This window comes from Notolepis coatsorum (assembly GCF_963971535.1).
Source record: "Notolepis coatsorum genome assembly, chromosome: 2".
Classification (NCBI taxonomy): domain Eukaryota; kingdom Metazoa; phylum Chordata; class Actinopteri; order Aulopiformes; family Paralepididae; genus Notolepis; species Notolepis coatsorum.
In genome coordinates, this window is record NC_140166.1 from 48,819,541 (window position 1) to 48,842,040 (window position 22,500).

Genomic DNA, 22,500 nt, shown 5'->3' on the forward strand with positions numbered 1-22,500 from the left:
CCGTTGTAATAGTAGTGTCGGGCGGTGAGTATAGAATCTACCTCATGGTCAGCCTGTTAGAAAATAATAGAATGAAATCGTTTAGTATCAAGATTAAGATGCTTCAAGACAGAAGACAAATAAACAACTTGGGAATCAATAGTGAAGATACAGTAATACAGGTCATTGATCTGCCCGATAGCCGATGGTTCCTTCATTACGGTATCTGTTGTGTGAGGAGACTAACCTGAGGGACGTCTGGTGTGAATCTCTCGGCTCTCTGCTGCTCTTTTATTGAACTACCTGTGTGCTGTATTAATAACGCTGTATTATTTTTCCAATTTCAGAGACAAGGTGGCTCAGCGCCATCTGTTCCTATGTTGTTACAGTTAACTGAAACCCGAATCACGACCATGAAAATCGGTTGTGTAGGTGTAAAAGTCTACACTAAAGCATGTCAGGTTCAACCTTTTCATTATTGCCTTTGGTGAGATGTATGTATGTGGAGAGGGAATTTTCCAGTAATGTAGTCTTGTAGGGAATGTGTGCGGAAATCCAACCAACCCCCTGCATCCACCTGACCGTTTACTGAATGTTGGCAATGAGGGAAATCCTTCCAGAGAGGCTTCTACTTGTTTTACCACCAAATCCATAAACACTGTACATAAACACTACAGAAATTAAAAAAAAATATATATATATAATGGAAGATACAAAACTATAGCCTCATTTAAACAGGGCTGCTCGATTATGGCAAAAATCATAATCACCATTAATTTCGATTGATATTGAAATCATAGATTATTAAACACGATTACTCATTGATTTGAGAACATCATATGACGACGACTTGTTTGTTTGACTTTTATTCTTGACCAAGGCTGCCTTTCTGTCATCTTCTACATTGATTGATTGATTGATTGATGTTTTTAAATTTTTGTGTCTTACATACATGCCCAGCCCATATGGGCTTACAAGTCACTTAAACAATAAGTATATAGTATACTTAACAATAAGTATATAGACCAAAATGGCCACAAAAAATGTAAACAAAATAAAACATAACATAACAAGCTGTAAACAATGTACTTCAACGAAACAAGAGGAATTCATATAAAATTATATAGGATAATAATGTTTTGCCTCAAGTGCCATGCTTTCTCCAAAAATCCTGCAAAACTGAAAATCTCCTCCTCCACAAAAAAACAACTCAACATACAACTCTCAGACTGCCAAAACAAATCTGGATTTACAATTTCAATTTTCTCAAATAAAACCCTCCTCAAGTTGGTGTACAAGAGGGCAGTGAAAAACAAAATGGAATTCATCCTCCACCGCTCCCAGATCACAGAGAACACACAACCTCTCCTCCTCAGCGGTCGCCCTCCTCCCTCTCAGCACGAGCTGGAACTACCGCTTGGGCTTTGGGGGGGGGGGGGGGGGGCATGCAGCATGCGGCACAATAATTGTTTTATGTTGATTCTCTTGTTTTCATGATGGTGGGCCAAGCCAAAATCGTAATTGAAACTTGATTAATCACCCAGCCCTATTTAAACATTGCCTTGTAAATGGAGGAGTGAGAGCCAAAGATTATACCCTAAATCTTGAATCCCTCTCTCTCCCTGCCCCACTGCCTCTGCCTTCCAGTGACAAAAGTGACGACGCTCCTTTAACAAAGAACAACACACACGTGTGTCTTTCTCTCACCACACCACTGGCATTTACTGAATGCCGAATGTCTCCTCTCGCATTTCGCTCTTGACTCAAAACTAATTAACAGTGCTTGTTGATGAATTCAAAACACTTCAATAGAGACAGAAGGACAGACTACAGAAGCATATTGCTGCCACCAGAAACAGAAAAAAAAGATCGTTATAACTAGTGCTGTCAGGCGATTAAAAAAATGTATCTAATTAATTACAGTATTTGTAATTAATTAATCTAATTAATCGCATTTTAATCGCATTACCATTTTATGCCTCATATTCTATATTCTATAATCATATTTCAAATTGCATGTGTCCGGATGGCAGAATTCAGTACTGTATCTACAAAACCTTCTGTTTAATCATCTTCCATCTATTAATTTGCTTAGATTTTTCAGGTATGGTCAATTTGAGCATGGTGTTATTCACAGTCAAAGATAAAAAAAAATGTATTGATATTCTCATTTGGTTCATTACAATTTACTCAAAATAAAATGTTCATTCAATCAATCACAGCGCAGATTGATTGATTGAATGAAAATGTTATTAACAGATTGCAGAATGGGTACAATACAGTACGGCTCAATACACACAATTGTTAAGGGAATGCAGACCAGAGAAAGACTTTCGTCTTGTTTACATCAGGGTCCCCCATTTTCAATTCATAATGAATTGTAAGTAAGGGTGCAACTTGCACCGTGCAATCCATTCTTTGTGGATCTAGCCCACAGTATTTCTGACACTGGGAATACATTCCCTGAGATTCATAGATGTCCCTAGAATCAGATACCAAGAACATGCAAATGGACCGTATTAAAAAAAAAAGAATCTGTAAATGTGTATTCTACATGCTTATGGAATGAATGAGATACAAAAAAAATATTATTATAAAAAAAAGAAAACAAAAAAAAAAAAATTTTGTAATTAATTTTGAGTTAATTTTCATAACGCAATTATTTGCTGTGTAATTAATTAATCTAATTAACGCGATAAACTGACAGCCCTAGTTATAACGTGATAACTTATTGTTTTAACATAAAACGTTTCACACACCAATACACTTACGTACAGACAGAGAGAGAGAGAGAGAGAGAGAGAGAGAGAGAGAGAGAGAGAGAGAGAGAGAGAGGGAGAGAAAGAGAGAGAGAGGGAGAGGGAGAGGGTGGAGGAGATGACTCACATCTTTTTGAAGTCGCAGATGGTGTACTCCGGCCAGTTGATGTAGCAGACGACGCGCCCGAAGTCCAGGTCGGTGTTGGAGTAGTAGTACTGGGGGAAGGCCAGGAGCAGGGCCAGCGTCCAGATCACCGCCACCACCACCCGGGTCTCCGTGGAGGACATGCGCTGTTTCAGGGGGTGGATGATGGCCATGTACCTGCAGGCACATGTTGGGGTCAGTTAGGAGCAATGGTGGGAATAACGGCGTTATAAATAACGGCGTTAGTTTTTTCAGTAACGACTGGAGTACTCTTCCAATCTTAATAACGCTGTTACCTTTACTGCCAAAAAATGCGGCGCGTTACTGTCTATGATTGAAGCTGTTTTTTTTCATCAGACAGATCTCTGCGCCGAAAGGCATACTGTTCTCAGGTTGGCTGAGGTTGAGTAAAATGTCATGGTAAAGCCAATCAGAGGTAGAGGTAGGTGGGTGCCTCCAGAGTCTGACACACAGCGAGTCAGCGACAACACAAGCGAGTTCAGTCAACGTGAGACCGCGGGTCCGTGTACGTTTTGACAGTTTGTTTGGCGAGCCCAAATAATCCAAAACTAATCCAACAAACAACACAAGCGAGCAGTCCATGACAGACCGCAGGTCCATGAGCGTTTTTTGTTCACTCTTGTGTTAGTTGTGTTGCAGCGCAGGGCACTACACAGTAGTGGAGGCTACAGACTTATCAACATAGTGCTGCCCTTCCTGGTTTAATAGCACAGTCTTCAGGTGCTCAGAGTCAGAGATATATATATCTGTATGTCATCATGCATGTCTTAAATGCAGTGATGGGAATAACGGCGCTATAAGTAATGGCGTTACTAACGGCATTAGTTTATTCAGTAACGAGTAATCTAACGGATTACTCTTCCAATTTTAATAACGCTGTTAGCGTTACTGCAAAAAAATGCGGCGCGTTACTATGAATGAACCTGTTTCTTTCATCAGACAGATCTCTGCGCCGAGAGGCAATAATATGTTCTTCCTTGTTTAGTGGGCAGTGCGCGAGCCAAGCATACATGCTGACGATTGGCTGAGGTTGAATAAAATGTCATGGTAAGCCAATCAGAGGTGGAGGTGGGCGGGTGTCTAAAGCATCCAAAGTCTGACACACAGCGCGACAAGACAAGCGATCACTGATCAGTCAGCCTGAGACCGCGGTCCGTGTAGTGTACATTTTGAGCCCAAATAATCCAAAACGAATCCAACGAACAACACAAGCCGAGCGACTCAGTCAACATGAGACCGCGGGTCCATGAGCGTTTTGTGTTCACTCTTTGCAGCGCAGGGCACTGAGTGGCTCTACTGCAGTGCCGACAGCCTTATCAACAGTGCTGCACTTCCTGGTTTAATAGCACAGGCTTCATCTACTCCTCCCACCTCTTGCAGAGACAAGTCGCATTTCTTTCCTCTCTCCCAAGGCCTTCAAGGCTGTTCCTACCGCCGCCTCTACTGCTCCATGGAGCCCGACGCTGCTATGCTCTGCTTCGTGCCGGTGGCCGGACTATACTCAAATCAACTCTAAATGGATCTAATCAGTGGATTGCATATTTTCTTCAAGAAGCAGAAGAAGGCTAACCCTCTCTGCCTATTGGGACATCATAATCGGGTTACCAACTTGAAGACGTGGTCATTTTTGGATTATCGACGCTTTTGGACTGCAATAAGAAGATTTTGGATCTGTTTACCGCGCACAGGATCTACCAAAATGAACTGATAAGACACTTGGACACTTGGACTAATAATGCATTCAGTCATTTGGATGGAGTTGTTAAAACTCACTCCACTCAAATCAATAGAGTTATATTCCACTCTATTCAAATCAAATTTAAAGGGACGTGGCTGGGATAAATTGTGCCAGTCAGTCAGCCAAAACAAATTCCTGGACCAAGGTCGAACCGAGAGCTCTGGAGTCGAAGGCCCTCTGGGAGATAAGAGTGGCGAGCGGCTTCCCCACCCGCAATCCCTAGTCCCACCCCCCCCCCCCCCCCTTCCTCTGCATTGGCGCTGCACTGTCGGCTGCCTCGTGTGAGGGAGACCTCCCCCACCCAGGACTTGGCTTGTGCACTCCCCCCCACCTCCCCCCCCCCCTCCCACTCCCCCCCCCCCCCCCCTACAGCCCTGTAACAACCCCAACCCACTCCCCCCTCCTTCCGTAAATGGCGCTGCCTATGACGGCTGCCAGTCTGTTTGCGGTGGTGAATATGCATATGGTTGTCTCAAGGCTCTGTACCATTATTACTATCTAAAATGTAATAATTGTGGAATATTACTGTAATGAGCTGTATGTGTATGATCCAAGCGTCCTATGATCCTCATAGGAGCATAACAGAAAAAAGCATTCCATGTGAAGGTATTCTGTATCTTTGCATGTCAACTAATAAAGAAACTTGAAACTTGATCTCTGTATGTCATGCATGTCTTAAATGTCATGATTAGATTAGTTTAGATGATTCGATTAGATTCTTATATCTGTATGTTGTGTATGTCATTGATTGATTGATTGGAAAGTTTATTAACAGATTGCAGAATGGGTACAGTACAGTACAGCTCAATACATACAATTGTTAAGGGGATGCAGACCAGAGAAAGACTTTCGTCATAAATGTCATGAATTGAAAATGGGGGACCGTGATGTAAACAAGACGAAACTCTTTCTCTGGTCTGCATCCCCTTAACAATTGTGTGTATTGAGCCGTACTGTATTGTACCCATTCTGCAATCTGTTAATTAAAATGTTCAATCAATCAGTATATATTTGTTATTTATTTTTGCTTAACAAGCATAATAAAATTTTGCCCAGTTGTGGCCTGTTGAGGGGCAATACATATCAAAAGTTCCAAAACATCTATTCTGTTTGTATTTGTATGATCCACTATATAAACATATTAATTATAATATCTACATACATGGCATTTGATTGGAGGCTAGTTTCACTTTGTCCCACAGCAACATTAAAATAGTTTAGATTTGTGTATGTTGTTTATGTAAAAAAAGAATCTTGAAAGTAACGCAATAGTTACTTGCTGAAGTAACTAGTTACTTTTATAATTTGTAACTGAGTAAGTAATTTAGTAACTTTTTGGAAGAAATAACTAGTAACTGTAACTAGTTACTTTTTTAAAGTAACTTACCCAACACTGCTTAAATGTCATGATTAGATTTGTTTAGATGGTTAGATTAGATTCTTATATCTGTATGTTATGTATGTCATAAATGTCATGAATTGAAAATGGGGGACCCTGATGTAAACAAGACGAAAGTCTTTCTCTGATCTGCATCCCCTTAACAATTGTGTGTATTGAGCTGTACTGTACTGTACCCATTCTGCAATATGTTAATTAAAATGTTCAATCAATCAGTATATATTCGTTATTTATTTTTGGTATAGTGCTTAACAAGCATAATTTAATGTTTGCTGGGGACCACTGATTTAATGGACTAATCTGTAGAATTGTGCTTAATCTCTCCTCATGAAGTGCAGGGGGACCTCTTTAAATCCAGTGCTATACCAGAGATGTGCTTATCATTGTCCCAGGAAATAGCTCATTCAGGACAGAATAAACATAAAACAATTAAAAAACGTCTTGGTCAGCTAAGACCAAACCAACAGATGAATTGACTAAGATGGGGCACCCCTACCCCAAATCCTACAAATCAGGCCACAAGCTAGTTGTAAAGACTAAGACAACTTTTGTTGTTAGATAGGATATAGTACAGAATTGCATTGGGGGTCTCTGGTGACATGACACAAAACAATGGCTTTTAAACCCTTTCTTAGAATTTGTTCACAGAATTCCATCTTCTTCAATTCTAGAACGACATAGGTTTCAGTGACCAGTAGCCATGGTTACACATAATGATATTCCATGTGTGAGATTGTACACCTGGAAGTGTGAATGCGTCATGAAGGCAATGTCCTACCATGACTTTCTCAATGCATACACTGTAAGTACACTGCATAGTATTGTATATTATATGGTAACTCAGAACATTGTACATATGTACATATGTCTATACCGAACACTGTGACCTCATTTTCTTCTTCTAAATTACATGCTATACTATGTTATTTGATACTATCTTGTCTAGCACAGTCTCTGGAGCGTAACAGTAAGAAGCATTTTGTATGAAAGTATTCTGTACTTCTGTATGACAACTATTAAAGAAACTTGAAACATACAGTACATCTTCTCCGTGGATAACATTACTACACTAAAGTATCTTCTCCGTGGATAATAATAATACATACATTTTGTATAGCGCTTTTCCGAATGCTCAAAGACTTTACAGAGCAAAATAAACAATACAGTTTTAGTAGAAAAAATGAAAATAAAAAAATGTATATAAAAGGTGAGAGAGGAAGGAATTCAAGGCTTGAAGAAGGCAAGGGTAAAAAGGTGGGTTTTTAGGGTTTTTTTAAATTATGAGAGGGTGTCTGCATGATGGATATGGTTGGGCAGGGTAATATTACTACACTAAAGTGTGGAATTTCTGATGTTCGATTTTGATCTGGTCTGGAGGCGGGTATAGGAAGTGAGTGGCATCCAGAATGAATCCCATGAGAACTGTTTCTGTGACAATTCTGTACATGAATTTCACGAGAGGGAAAGACGACTCTAGAAAATGGGCTTACTGTAACTGCCACCCACAAGTTATCTCTAAACTAAAGGAACCCCTGAATGCATGGGAGGACGACGGATGGTTGAGGATCTATTGTTCTGTGGATGCGTTTTAAAGGGGAGTGGTACAAATTCACAGAACGAAAGGTTATCCTATAACCTAGTTATATGAATACTGGCTGAGCGTCTCGCGCTTCGCCATTATGAGATAACTCTTATCTCCTAGCACCTACTGTGCTCACGAACAAACAATTGCACTCACATGCACGTGACCAGGCCATGCCCCCGCGGTATACTATATGACGCCGGACATGGTCACACTCTACCTTCCTCAGAGAAAGTTTCCAACACTGAAAACCCAACCAAGGGACCTCAGGGCGCTAAGAGCGAGACGTTCAGCCAGTATTCATATAACTAGGTTATAGGATAACCTTTCGTTATATATCATACTGGCCATCGCGTCTCGCTCTTCGCCATTATGAGATATGGGGCAGAGCAGACGCATGGCCCGACAAGTGTACCCCCTGAGGGCCCGTAAGCCCCAACGAGGGAGGAGGGGAGTCCCGTCCACCCGCCCGTCCTAACGAAGGGGGGGAGGCAGTCAACTCCACCAAAGTGCGAAAAAAGGGAGAACCAGAGACCCCTGAAAAACGCACAGCACAGGCGGGACCACGTGTGACACATCACCCCGTGGCACACACCTACACACCCCTGCTAGCCCACCAAATGACGGGATGCAGGAGAGGTCCCAGACCTCAGAACCGCCTGGGAGACAGAACCCCCAGTCATGTCCACAAGGTAAAACTTAACGAAGGGACCCGGGGAGGACCAGGAGGCCGCAGCACAGATGTCCTCCACCGAGGCCCCCCCTAACAGGGCAGCAGCCCGAGGGGGGACCTGTCCAGCCAACGTGCAGCAAAAGGCAACGCCCCCGCACAACCAATGTGACAGGTGCTGCTTGGACAGCGCCTCACCCGCACAAGGGCCACCGTAACAAACAAACAGTTGAATGGAAGCCCTGAGAGCCAGTAAACCCCCAGTGCACGGACACGGAGTCCAACTCACCAGCATGAGGAGGCGGACGAACGCCTGAACCACAATATCCCTGGAGCGAAAGAGCTCCGGATATTCTTTGGCACGAAGACTGGATTAGGCCTCAGAGTCGCACCGCTATCGGCCGAATAGACAGGCACCCAGGCCGCACGAGAGAGCACACAGCTCACCCACGCGTTTAGCGGAGGTGATGGCCAAAAAGAACGCGGTCTTCAAGACAGCAGATCCAATGGCGCCTGCTCAAGAGGCTCAAACGGGGCCTCCGACAACCGGGCCAGGGGAGGTCTTACTCGGAGACAGAGAACGTTCCACAGGCTTGAGACGCCGAGCGCCAAGCAGGAATGTTCCACGAGAGGGTGGCTGAACAATGTTCCGCCCCCACACTCGACCATATGCCACTCCCCAGCATAAGCCGCGGTAGAGGACGGAGCGCGCGCGTACCGGATATCGTTAACCACAGAATAGTCAAGACGCATCCCCACCAGATTCACACTGTCAGCAGCCAAGCCTAGAGGCTGCCCCAGAACAGGAGGCAGAACAGAGTGACCACAGAACAGGCCACGGCGGGGTGGTCAAGTGGTGGTCAAGTCGTTTGAGGACCAGAAGGACTGCCTTCAATTCCAACACATTGAATGTAGCACAGACCGGGCAGTATGGTCTTGCCAGCTGCCCCCTACTGCGTTGGCCCGACACGTCCCCCCCCCATCCCATGAGGGAGGCGTCGGTGAAGACTGTGACGTGTGACAGCCTGCTGCCCACGGGGACCCCGCAGGTGAGGGCACCAGACCCTCCCCAGAAGACAAGGTCCCCCAGTACTGACATGGGAACCTTCAGCCGCTTCCACATGTCTCACACCGGGTCCATTTCCATACTGGAAAAAACCACCTCTGTATCCTCCTCATGAAGAGAAGGCCAAGAGGGACCCCAGCAGCAGGCGCATCACGGACAGCGCCGTAACCGTCCTAGGACGGAACCTCCCGAGCGTGCCGAGAACCAACCACTCGCCGCCACTCCGAGAGGGATGCCCATATAGACCTTGAGCTTAGAAAAAGCCCAAGTACTCCACCCGTTGACTGGGAAGAGGAGAACTCTACTTCCAGTCTACAGCAAAACCCAGGCTGGTGAGACACCAGTATGAGACCTGGCGATCTACCCTGACCGGCCAAGGACCAGAATGTCGTCCAGGGCAGAATACAATTCGTAACCCCCGACGACGCAGAGGCCCCAGCACTTGGTGAAGATGCGGGGAGCCAGAGAGTAGCCGAGCGGCAGCCTCTGGTACCCGTACGCTAAGCCCTGCAAAGGAAGCGTAGGTAAGCCCTAGGATGGAAGATCGGGATGCGAATACGCATCCTACAGGTCTATGGAGGTGAACCAGTCCCCCACCTGACAGCGTCTAACAGGTGGGAGACGGTCAACATTCTGAACCTTCCATGGGACAGGTCCAGTATGGGTCTGACACCCCCCCCCGATTTCTCGGGCACCAGAGAATACCGGAAGGGACCGCTACGCATCGTGTCCTCCTTTGGCACCAAGATGATGGCTTGCTTCGCCAACAGAGATTGGATCTCGTCGGCCAGAGCTGTCACTGCTGTTGACCCTGACAATAGGGTCTGTACCAAACCTGAAAACGGAGGGTGGGGTTGTGCAAACTGCAACACAAGTCCCCGCCTCAGCGTTCTCTCCATCCACCTTGACATATGGCACTGCTGTAGCCATATGTGATGATAATCCCAAGCGCACCCACCGCCACTTGGCGCTTGTCCGCCAGGAACTGTAGATAGGCGGCCCGTTCCCACCCGCTGTGCGTTGCCAACCCTGGACTCGCCAACCGCGCGAGCAGGGTGTCTCGTGGAGCTGGGATATCGCACCCTGACACTACCAACGAGGCAATCGCACCCAAGGGGGGACCCTGACAGAAAGGGCCGGTTTGATACGGGGGAAGCTGACATCACACATGGGTGACAAAAGCTCCCCCACTAAACACCTCCCCGGCATGGATTGCTGAGGAACTGTTCCACAGCTGGACATGCAAGGCGTGAGGTCCTCACACTGCCCGATAGGGTGGGTTCCTACACACCGTAGCCCTGCAGTGATATTTAGGGATGGGTACCGAATTCGGTACTTTTGAGGTACCGAACCGAAACACGTCGGTACTACCGAGTATCGAATCAAGTGAGATACCGGAAAAAAAAATAAAAATAGTTTTACTTTTTTCTTTTCACGTCAACGTTCACACGCACAATATATGCTTACCTAGGATTTGACTTGATTCAACAACAAAGCAGTCGGAGCAATGGCAAGCCGAAAACTGTCGAAATTGTAGTTATTTGAAGTTCGGATTTTTTTTTTCACGACTGAGGTAGGTAAATAAAATTTCTTGAGACTAAAGTACCGAAAAAAGGTACCGTTGGGTACCGGTATCGATTCACAGGTACCGGTATCGGTTCAAATGTGAAAGGTACCCATCCCTAGTGATATTACTACCACCCAAATCATGCGCGCCTGACTGACCACCGCCGGTCTTCCGGCCGTGGGAGGCACTAACGTGATGCCCGGCCTGGCGAGGGCGGGGCTGGGGGAACTCGCGCTGCGACCCCCTGGGCCTCGAGTTCCCCCGCTGACAACCTTCGTCGTTGACAGACACAACACCAGGCTCACCAAACACAGACGCAGAATGTGTGGCGTGGGAGCCGCTTGACAGCACAGCATTCTCATGGACAGACCCAAGCCTAGCCAGCAACTGGGTGTCAGCCCCTGTCCCCATGAGAAGCGAAACGTGGGGCCGCTCGTGCTTCACTGAAGGCATGCGGCCCACAGCCAAAGGGAACAAATCAGAGCCCGTATCCCGCTGGTGTTGGGGGGGGGGAGTGACCGGAGAGCGAGCTAGACACAGCTAGACAGCAACGGTTTTTTAGGGCATGCTCATCTAATGTAGCCGATCCCTCGGCCGCCAAGGCTGTCGACCTTGTGATCACCTGTTGTCTTTGTGTCCAGGGTACCTCAGGCGGGGGAAACATGGCCGCTGGTTGGCTGCGCGGTGTGAGGCGGTGTGGGGCCTAGGTCAAATACCGCCCGCGCTCCTGCGGAAAGACCAAAGTCCCTCTGCGGAGAGGGGAGCCCTGAGGAGGGAAAAACCTTCTCTCCTCCTCAAGGGGAGACTGATCCAACCAAAGATGTCTGTAAACAAGCATTGACAGCATCCTAGCCCTCCCTGTGGTTATAGCTTGCGGCTAGGTCAAAAGCTAATAACCTCAAAACCTTGCGCGATGTTTCGATGTCAGCTGGCCCTAAGGCCCCACCACCCGACACCATTTTTGACAGAAAAAAACAGCAATTCGAACAATGTTGCTAGTCGCTGCTAATTTCATACCGCGGCGGTATAGGCTTTAACAGCCCACCAGCCACCTGCCGGGCCGACTCGCCTCATGGACGTCGGCCGGGCGGGACACCGTTCCACCATGTCAGAGGCAAAGGACTGATGCCACCTGCTTCACAAGCACGGAGCACCAGTGGTGGCTGCAGACAAAAGACTACTACTAGTGAAGCACTGCCTCACTAGTAGGCATGCAGCAACCTCCACTGTGGTGTGCACCCATGAAGGGGTAAATGAATAAATGAACGAAAACTCCACTAACACACTGCAGAATGGGCTAGCCCATACACACAATTGTTAAGGGGATGCAGACCAGAGAAAACACCAGTCCCGCGCACAATTCATAGATTCACAAAACGCACACCAGCCCTGAGCCTCAACCCATCCACCCATGAAAATGGTAAACAAGCCCCCGTTAAACCCCCAACATTAGACACCGATTGACCGTCAGCATGAATGGTTAAGAGGAGGGAAGACCTTCTAGTAAAGACAGCCCTCGGCGGGGAACAAAGAACGGAGACCCAGCATTGTAGCATTAGCATTAGCCGCACGCACTAGGATAGTTGGGAAAACCAGCAGTATTACTCATGCTAGTATCAATGCCTGACAACGCAGGCCTACCTGTGCGCGACGTAGCTCGACTGCTAACCGTCGTGCGATGTCCCTCGATCCGCTGTCACGAGATGAGGAACCCCAGGACAGGCCCGATGCGCTGTTAGGATGTGCCGAGAAGATTCCAGGGGCTGGTGAACCTCCGGCGAATACCCAACATTGTGTAATTTCTCCCTGCGTTTCATAACAACTAGTTCACGGAGTGCACTGCAACGTCCGTGTTGGAAACAAAAAAAGAGGAAGGTAGAGTGTGACCATGTCCGGCGTCATATAGTAGACCGCAGGGGCGTGGCCTGGTCACGTGCATGTGAGTGCAATTGTTTGTTCGTGAGCACAGTAGGTGCTAGGAGATAAGAGTTATCTCATAATGGCGAAGAGCGAGACGCGATGGCCAGTATGATATATAACTGTCCTGGGGCACTGGAATAGCATGTGAATTCTTAAAATGGGTGGAATTCCCCTTTAGGGTTGGTGAGGGTTGGGGAAATGCATAGGAGTCATTTAAATATAATTTGGTTTTACAGGAGTAATTCAAAGCCACACACCAACATTATGGGAAATTAGCATATCGCCTTCTCCAGAGGCAGACAAGAAGATAGATACCAGTTTCCTCTCTGTGCATTCAGTAGAAAGCTATCCAGCTGTAAGTGACAGTAAGTGCATTTCCCATAAACACACACACAAAGATAACAATGATTTGAAAATAATCCACTCTTTTTTTGCAGGGGGGGGGGGGGGGGGCCAAAAAAAAACCAACATAAATCCAGCACTTTTATTTATCTGAAGTTATAACACCTGCTCTTGACAAAAATAACATCATTTTCCTCTGAATACATTTTTTCAGATGCGTAGAGAGTTGTGAAATTGGGGCATTTGGAAGCAAACCAACAACACATTCATAACATCAGAGTCTTGTTAAAAGAGTCTGTCAAAGACTAAGATTCTACTCAAATCATCACCGTCAACATTTTACAAAATGGTTTTGGTTTTGCATCGTCATGATCAGGCACATAATCAGAGACGAGACTGAGTGCATGGACATCTGAAAACGGCCTATAGTCCATCTTCCAAAGTACCAGTGAAATGAAACATTGGTTCTGGAAGATGTCTGCCGCCGGTTCCATTATGTGATGAAATAATTAAAAATAAAGAAATTAATAAAGAAATATGCTGTGTATACTTAGATGAGTTAGGGGGGGGGGCATGTTTAGCAGACCGCTCTGGAGAAAACGATTGTCAGGCAGCCAAGTGATCTAATTAAACACTTAATCCTCACTAATAAATCAATTAATTCTGCTAATTGGACACGGGAGGAGGAGGAGGGAGGTTGGGTGGCTTTGAAATCAAACGCTCGCAGTGGTCACCCCAAATAAAGCAGAGAGATCAAAAAAAACCCGTGCTTTTACACATAGATCTGTGTGGGTCTTTTGTGTGTTGTTGGTGAGTCACATATAGTCCGTTTGGTGATGGCATCAAACAAACACCTGCTGTTCTCAACAGAATGCTCATCCCCCCCCCCCCCCCCCCCCCATCACACACACACACACACACACACGCGCGCACACATCCAGAGCACATACAGTACACTGCAAAATCTATGATTTTCCTTATTGATGTATATCTGTACTTGTAATATATACATAGCTTCAGTTCAGACGCCTTCCCCACATAACATAATGTAATAAAACCTGTGTATTATTCACCTTCCCCACAACAACATAATGTAATAAAAACCTGTGTAATATTCACCTTCCCCACAACGTAACATAATAAAACCTGTGTTTTATTCACCCAATAAACCATCTCTCTTCCTCTTTCTTATCCCGTTACCCCCTGCTGTCGGGATCCGTATGGGATCACCGGTTGCCCCCCCCCCCCCCCCCCCCTCTCAGTTCACAGTACCCTGGAAATGGCCCCGTCCTCCCCGCCTGCACCGAGCATGACCGTCCTCCCGAGAGGACACCTGCTCAGCGGGTGGCGAATCAGAGGCAGAGAACGATGGAATGGGTGACATACAGCTCCAATAATCCACAAGCGCCACCTAACCTGCCCTGGCAATACGAAGAACAATTCAATATAAACCACCAACCGTATATACCGACCAGGCACTGCAGGCTTTTACTGAAGAGAGATATATGTGATTAGGCGGTGGAGTGAACACAATTGCCAACCTTCACGCCTCGTAGTGATTTTATTTTTTTCAAATTGTGTTTAGGAGCGAGCTGGTAATTTGATCAGGAATTTGTTTTCCCCCTGGTTTATTGGACTCTCGGGGGTTAGCTGTTGTTCCCATCCGCAGACTCGGAGGAAATTATTTGTGTGGAGGTGGTGGTGGAGGCTTGACTCTCTCTCTCATTTGAACCCTTTCACTACCACACTACAGACTCTAGTGATGCACCGAAAATGGCAAAAAATTGCCTTTCGGCTTTCGGCCGAAAGAGTTTTTTCACCGAAAATATGTCACTGAAACAGAAACAACCTAACAACCTCGCGTGTTGTTGTGATGATGTCGCGCTGTCGGGAGTCGCGCTGTTTCTATGTAAACTGCGCGCAACACGTCCAATAAATGAGTCTTTAACATGCTTTATATCCTTATTTGCTATATGCCGCGGTTAATCACTGAGTGATCTAATATGCATATTATTCGCGTGTTGTTGTGTGATGATGTCGCGCTGTCGGGAGTCGCGCTGTTTCTATGTAAACTGCGCGCGAACGCGTCCAATAAATGAGTCTTTAACATGCTTTATATCCTTATTTACTATATGCCGCGGTTAATCACTGAGTGATCTAATATGCATATCATTCAGAGCGAGAGGGGGGGGGGTTGTGTTCCTGCCTATGTTATGTAGTTACTCGTCAGCTTGTGACTGCAACTTGTTCCTGTTTGCGGACGACTCAGCCCTGCTGGTCTCTGACAAGAACAAGTTACAGGTTGAAAAAGCCCTCAGCTCGGAACTAGGCAAAATCTGCATATGGCTTGCCGACAACAAACTATCATTACACATGGGCAAAACAGAGTCCATTCTCTTCGGTTCAAATAACAAACTCAGCAAGACCGACGGCTTCTCGGTTACAGTGGGTGACAATATTATCACAAGGAAAGATGAAATTACCTACCTGGGTTCCATCCTAGAGGCTAATCTTTCCTGTGACAAAATGGCATCCAATGTAATAAAAAAAGTCAACCAACGAACGCGATTCTTGTACCGGATCTCCTCTCTGGTAAACAAGAATACCCTGAAGACTCTAGCAGGAGCACTCATTCAAGGGTACTACGACTATGCTTGCACCTCATGGTACCAAAGCACCTCAAAGGCACTAAAAAACAAATTACAAACATCTCAAAACAAGCTAGTCAGACTACTACTTGACCTGACTCCTAGAACCCACCTCACCCCTGCCCACTTTGACAACCTAGGATGGCTTAGAGTAGACGACAGAGTACAGCAACTTGCAATGGGCCTGGTCTACAAGATACACTACGCGACCAAGGTACCCATGTACATGTCAAAATACTTCCCAAAGGTCAGTGAATACCACGATCACAACACCAGAGGGAGCTCCACAAATCATGTAAAACCCAGATTCGGCTCAAACAAGGGACTAAACACGTTTCGCAATTATGCCACATCAATGTGGAACGCCCTACCTAAAGCTGTAAAGGAATGTGAATCACTACCCACTTTCAAAAACACTCTCAAAAAACACCTACGTGAGACTGCAATTCGAAACTGGCCCCTACAAATGTCCTAACCTAGTTGTACAGTAAATGACCAAGTAAGGCTTTGTCAATATTCCAATGTACAGTGTAAAATGTGTGTGTGGCCCCTACCCAACCCCCCCCCCCCCCCAACCTCCAATGTACAGCCCTCACCCAACCCACCCAACCCCACCCCACCCAACCAACCTCCTCCAATGTACAGTTTCTACGCCAAATGTATATACACTCCTTTTCTGGACACTTTTGTATCACAAACAGTACTGTATTTGCAAATCTGATATGTCATAAATGTATAGATGTAGCAGTACTGTCTATCTGTATGTCATGTGTGGTATAATATGTCCTCATGTAAATATGTTCCCCTTACCTGTGCCCCCCCCCCTCTCTGTGGAATCACCCCCCTCCCCTGTGTCCCCAAACCTGTACCCCCTCCCCCCCATCTGACCTATCAAATGGGACCACACACCCCCTTTGTTGAACTATAAAGGGCTCCTCCCGACCACAATCAAGGTCGCTTTACCTGGGTCATTTCAGCTGATCACCTGGGGAGAGCCCCTCAGCCATTCTCTCTATGTATTCTATCTGTTTGGTTAATAAACCCTTGTTATTATCCAAGCCTCGGTTGACTGAGACATTCTTCATCAGGATATCCATCAGAATATCCCACAATTGGCGTCTACGAACTTGTGACAGACTTTTTGCGTCCTCCCGGCATGCTGTATCGTTTCATCTATACAGAGAAAAGTGAGTATATAGACTGGTCGACCAAAAATGTATGGAAAGGAATTAAAATCTTCCCGCTTTTCTCTGTGCCAGGTGAACATTACAGAATGTTGTCAAATATTGAGATCATGGCTGAGTAAGAATAATGTGCATTAATATATCTGATCTGTATTGAGAATCGTTACCAGGGCGCGCGTGCACCTGGGTCCTTATCAGGCGGTTCTGAAAGGATGGGTTATATGTGCTAGTCCCAAAAGTTTAGGCACAAAGGTTGAAGTGCTATTCCAGGTCGAGTCGGAGCCGACCAAAAGCTAAGGCACACAGTACAACAAAAGAAGATACGTGAGCTTATTATGATGTGATATCCTTGAAAACGCTACTCTGTTAAAAACGTTCTGTGATTCCTTTGCAGAGGCGGGAAGTAGGACCGAGAAGCTGATGGAATCATAATTAGAAATTACCAGAGTAGCGTCATAATATTCATTGTTTCAACCTCAAACTAAGCTCACAATCTCTTCCATTCCTGAAAACGATGTATTTTGGATTAAATTAACCAATTGATCAATACAGATAGCGGGAAGATGATCACGCGATGTCCTAGTTAGTACATGATTACGCGATGTCCCGGGAGTACGTAAATGTACATTAAACGGGACATCAGTCGCGGAAAGTACATTAAACAGGACGTTAGTCGCGGGTTAAGAGGCCGAGAGTATGATTAAAAGGTATATATAATCTAATATATCGCTGGTAAATTTCGAAGTCAGGTTCGGTCGTTATGATTTTAATAACGATGTGTAGTTATATATCAAGGGTATAAATGCCTTGTCGCAACAGATGTTGGCCGACTAAACGTACAGCGATCCAATACAGTCAGATATACACACACGTTAACTTATATGTATTAATGTTTGTTTGTCTGTTTAAGTCTCGTTTGTATGTGCACAAGTATTATAGGACCCGTCGCGTTGCTTTATTGAGTCAAGAACCGGCTGCGAATAGCGCGACGAGCATTGAGAGACGAGTTACCGTTATACAAAGAATAACATTGAAGTGCAGTTCACGGGAACAAACTAGGATAGTAATTTCCGGAACCGGCCCACGGGAACAACCATTTGGGGAAGTATAGTTTTATCGTTTCAGTTTGTTTACGTTTCACATATGCACAGGCGCGTTCATTCGGTAACAAAACGCTGGTATAGGAATTCCAGGCTATTGAGAGCTCGTTGGAAAAATACTGTATGAATTGCAAAGCGTTATTTCCGAGGCGAATGAGAACGCACGAACGTTGCATGGAGCGATGACGTCACGCTATGCGCGCCGTGAAGCTATGATTTTATATTAAACTATCCATAGGCAAACGTAAAGTTTAATATGCCCAAGGCCGAAGGTATATGAAATCCACGTGTAGTATATGTTTTATTTGTATATGTATGTGCGCGCTGCCATTGGAAAATGTTGAGCTGCGGTGGCGAGATGCGAGTTGCATTATCCCAGACCACCGGAGAAACGAACCGAACATTGCAGCTTTCCCCGGTGAGTATGAAAATCATGAATATGGATGCTTTGATTGATTGATTGAAAACTTTATTAACAGATTGCAGAATGGGTACAATACTGTACAGCTCAATACACACAATTGTTAAGGGGATGCAGACCAGAGGAAGACTTTTGTCTTGTTTACATCAGGGTCCCCCATTTTCAATTCATCAGATAGTCAGTACTGCTACTCCTTAAACTATACATTTATGACATACCAGATTTGCAAATTCAGTACTGTTTGTGATAAAAAAGGAGTCAAGAAAAGGGAGTCATTTGACGTAGAAACTGTACATACACAACTATCATCTCAGTTACAGTAAATTACAACTATCTCAGATCACTTGAGTGTTTATGTGCTTTAATTTACATATTATAAGTCACATAAAGCTAATTACAATGTCTGTTTCAGAATTATAATACATCTGTGGGCGTACCGGTCATACTGACCATGGGAGCTAAACAAACACTTCCGGTTCCCAGTATATGGCAGTACAGGAATTGTCCACATAAACAGCGTTAGATTAGACTTTATAAGCTTTCAATGTTGAAAAATTTGGGCACAAACAACATAAATCATGTTTAAAAGTAAGATGTTTAGGTTATATTCACTTGAGTTAATGTGTTTATCTAAAGAACCAATGAAAGATAACTAGCCCTTTCCATTGTAAGACATTTTAAACATGATTCAAAATGTGTGGGTCCACATTCATATGATGCTTGTGTACATATGCGATATGATTGATAAATGATAACACTATCATTACATCCTAGGACGAGATGGATGAGAAATAGCTGATGTTTTGTTAAGCTCACAGACAATCAAGGAGAACCCACTCAGATGGTCTTAGAAAAGAGTGGAAAATTAACATGTGTTTGTATTTACAGATCTGGCTCTGGGTCAAGATGCAGAATGGGTGTAAACACATTGTATCACAAAAGTTGAAACTCCAGTGATTTGCATCTGAACACAGACAAGACACAAAGTGAGACCAGCTACAATCATTTAAATTGAGACCCCAAAGTAATCTACATTTGAACACTCAAACCAGCTGAGGACGATGTGGAGTGAAAGACAATGCAAATAGCCAGTCTGACCACACCTATAGAGACTCAACTTAGTATCTCCACTTAGTATAGTAGGAAGTATCGCTTTAGATGCAGATTTACACTTGGGAGACAAAGCAATGCAAATGCCTACACTCGTGACCACAGACTTGATGAACTCACCTGGCGGTGGATGGCAACAGAGAACCACTTAATTAACATGAATTAGACACCGGTGATGAATTTGCAGTTATGAAAATCTACCTAACTCCCATACTAACAATAACTAACCAGTCGTTTTCATCATCTCTTTTCAAGAGGCACATGAATTAGAGAAGTGCCCGAGATGAAAGATTAATGATGAAAACAACTACTTACAATCCCCTCCTTCTATTCTCTGTTTATAACCAATAACATGCATGACTATTCCTTAGACTATTCATTTAACAACTAATACATTTCCATGACTGCAAAATATCAACCACAAAATTGAAACACAATTATCTAAATGTACAAGGTATACACGTACATTGATCATTTAGCTGACACTGTATGACAGGACATCAAAAAGAGCACAACTCTATCAGCTGAGTAACAATGGTCATCAAAGTGTTGAGTGCCACAGTGTAGGTTAGTTTTATTAGGTTGAGTGCCACAGTGTAGGTTAGTTTATTAGGATAAATGCATGACAATAAGGTTAGTTAGAGGTAGATTTTTATTCTTGGTGTATTAGAGGTTAAATTAATTAATACTACTTAGATAGACGAGACAATGAATGAGTATATTCCATGCAAAATACCTGGCTGCCTAGAGGTTTTTGTTGTGTGTTTTTCTCTATGCTTACAGAGCGGCGAGAAAATTGCAAAGAGAACCAGAGAGGTCACGACCCAAACACCGTTAAGGACAGGTTAGTACGAAGATGCATCGACTCAATGGTAAGTAAAATAAAAAACATGCATAATGGTATTACACAATAAAAAAACTATGAATTGAATTAACCCTAAATGATTTTCTTCTTTAGCAAAAAGGCGTTGAATCATTTATGTGAGGAGGTTTTCTAAGGCAGTTTTCATCATCCTCAGATCATAAATTGGTGAGAGGACAGGACGAGTGAGATGACGCGTGACCTGAACCACGAACGACGGTGCAACCAGGCAAGGAGGAACACAACCCAGCGACCCGCGGCAGACCATCTGCAAAAGAGAACTGAAGTCCCCGACCATCAAGGTGGATTCCCATGACAAGATTGTCATCCGTGTGAGAGAGAGCGTCCTACTGACTAGCCACTACACCGGCGGGCCCTCGCCCTCCATCAAGTGGTACTGCAATGACGAGGAACGGGGGGGACCAACCACCACACAGCACGTTCAAGAACGCCCTGACCACCATGTCTCTAGGCCTGATAGGGGCCAAGCGTGAGCACAGTGGCAGACATGTGATGGTGGTGGAGAACAACATAGGCTGCAGGAAAAGACCACTATAGTTGACTGCTACCGGTGACCCTTGACAAGGTACACAGGGAGCGGACGGCGACCTCCTGTAGGCCCCCTCTGAATGAACGACGACCAGTGAATGTTCCCGACTGCATCGTCAAGAAGAGACATCATCAGAGACCTGTGGAACAAGATACTTCTGAACACACATTGTCCACATTGTTATGTATGTATTGGCCCTGCCACACGACAGACCGAGAACAGATGATCAACACTTCACAGCAACTGTCAGATTCACAAACAAGAACTGTTTCACAGAGTTCATATGTATCTGGAAAATTATTGACTAGGAATATGATGAAATACAATCAGTAAGATTGCATTAACCAATTTTATAATGACAATGAGAAATGATCACAGAGTCACATTGCAAAATGGTATTGTTAAACAGGGCAGAACCAGTTGGATTGTTCCAAGACACCAAGTTTGTTTTGACCATTGATAGTATGCACCACAGAACAATGCATAACGATTATCATAATCACCTTTTATATTAACCACTAGGTTAACGGTTTTCAATTTTATTTTGACACATTAGCCACTAAGGTAATGTCTATTGTATGTATTTATTTAATTTTTATGTGTTACTGTTTGGCCCTGCCACACGACCGACAGAGAACACCTTGTCAACAACGACGCAACATCATTCAGATTAATACCTTCACAAGCAGGAAACTTTTCACACAATTGTATGTATCTGCAAAACGATGAACTAGGGATGTGATGAAAAGAAATCAATGAGAAAGCATTAACAATGGTTAGTAATAATGAGCTAAAATGTATTGCTGAAGGAAGAAGTGACCACATGATCACATTACATCACATTTGAATCACTTAGGTTACAAAATTGTATTGTCAGACAAGAAAGAATCAGTTGTTTTATTCTCTCATAGAAGAGGACATGTAACGTTGTTTTGCACCTGTATGGTGAACCATTGATAGTATATGCACTAGAATTACATACAGAAGCGATGCATAAGACGTTTTATCTCCTCATTTATAGAGAAGAAATGGAGAAAATTGCCTGATTCTAAGTAAAGACCAACAAAACTGAGGCAATCACAGATGAAAGTGACACTCAAACTCAGGGTAAATACAACTGGATCCTAAGTAATTTCATCAAGAATCATCATAAAACGTGCAAAAATATATATATATATTTTTGAACAGTTTCCCATAATCAATCATGTTAGTTTTATTAACCACCAGGTTAACGGTTGTTAAAATGTTTTTGTACACATTAGCCTTATGTGTAAATCCTATTCCTAATAATTATGCACACAATTTTGTTTTTTCACCCTGTGCACTCTGACCACACAGACAGTGCATGTATTTAATTGGTTTATTACGATGCCTGTATGCACAACGATCACATTAGCTCCCCAGAGTCACGACATGAACGACTGAAGGTATGCCAAG

General features: G+C 44.4%; 1 protein-coding gene across 1 annotated transcript in view; it reads right to left on the bottom strand.

Moving 5' to 3' along the window:
* Positions 1-22,500, bottom strand: part of tacr1a (tachykinin receptor 1a) — a gene marked incomplete at both ends in the record, with an annotated part of 86,952 nt that overhangs the window by 59,118 nt on the left and 5,334 nt on the right. Inside the window, one exon of the mRNA XM_084308136.1 lies at positions 2,866-3,060. Within this exon, the coding sequence (XP_084164262.1) occupies positions 2,866-3,060 (195 nt within the window). The remainder of the gene's footprint in view (positions 1-2,865; positions 3,061-22,500) is intronic.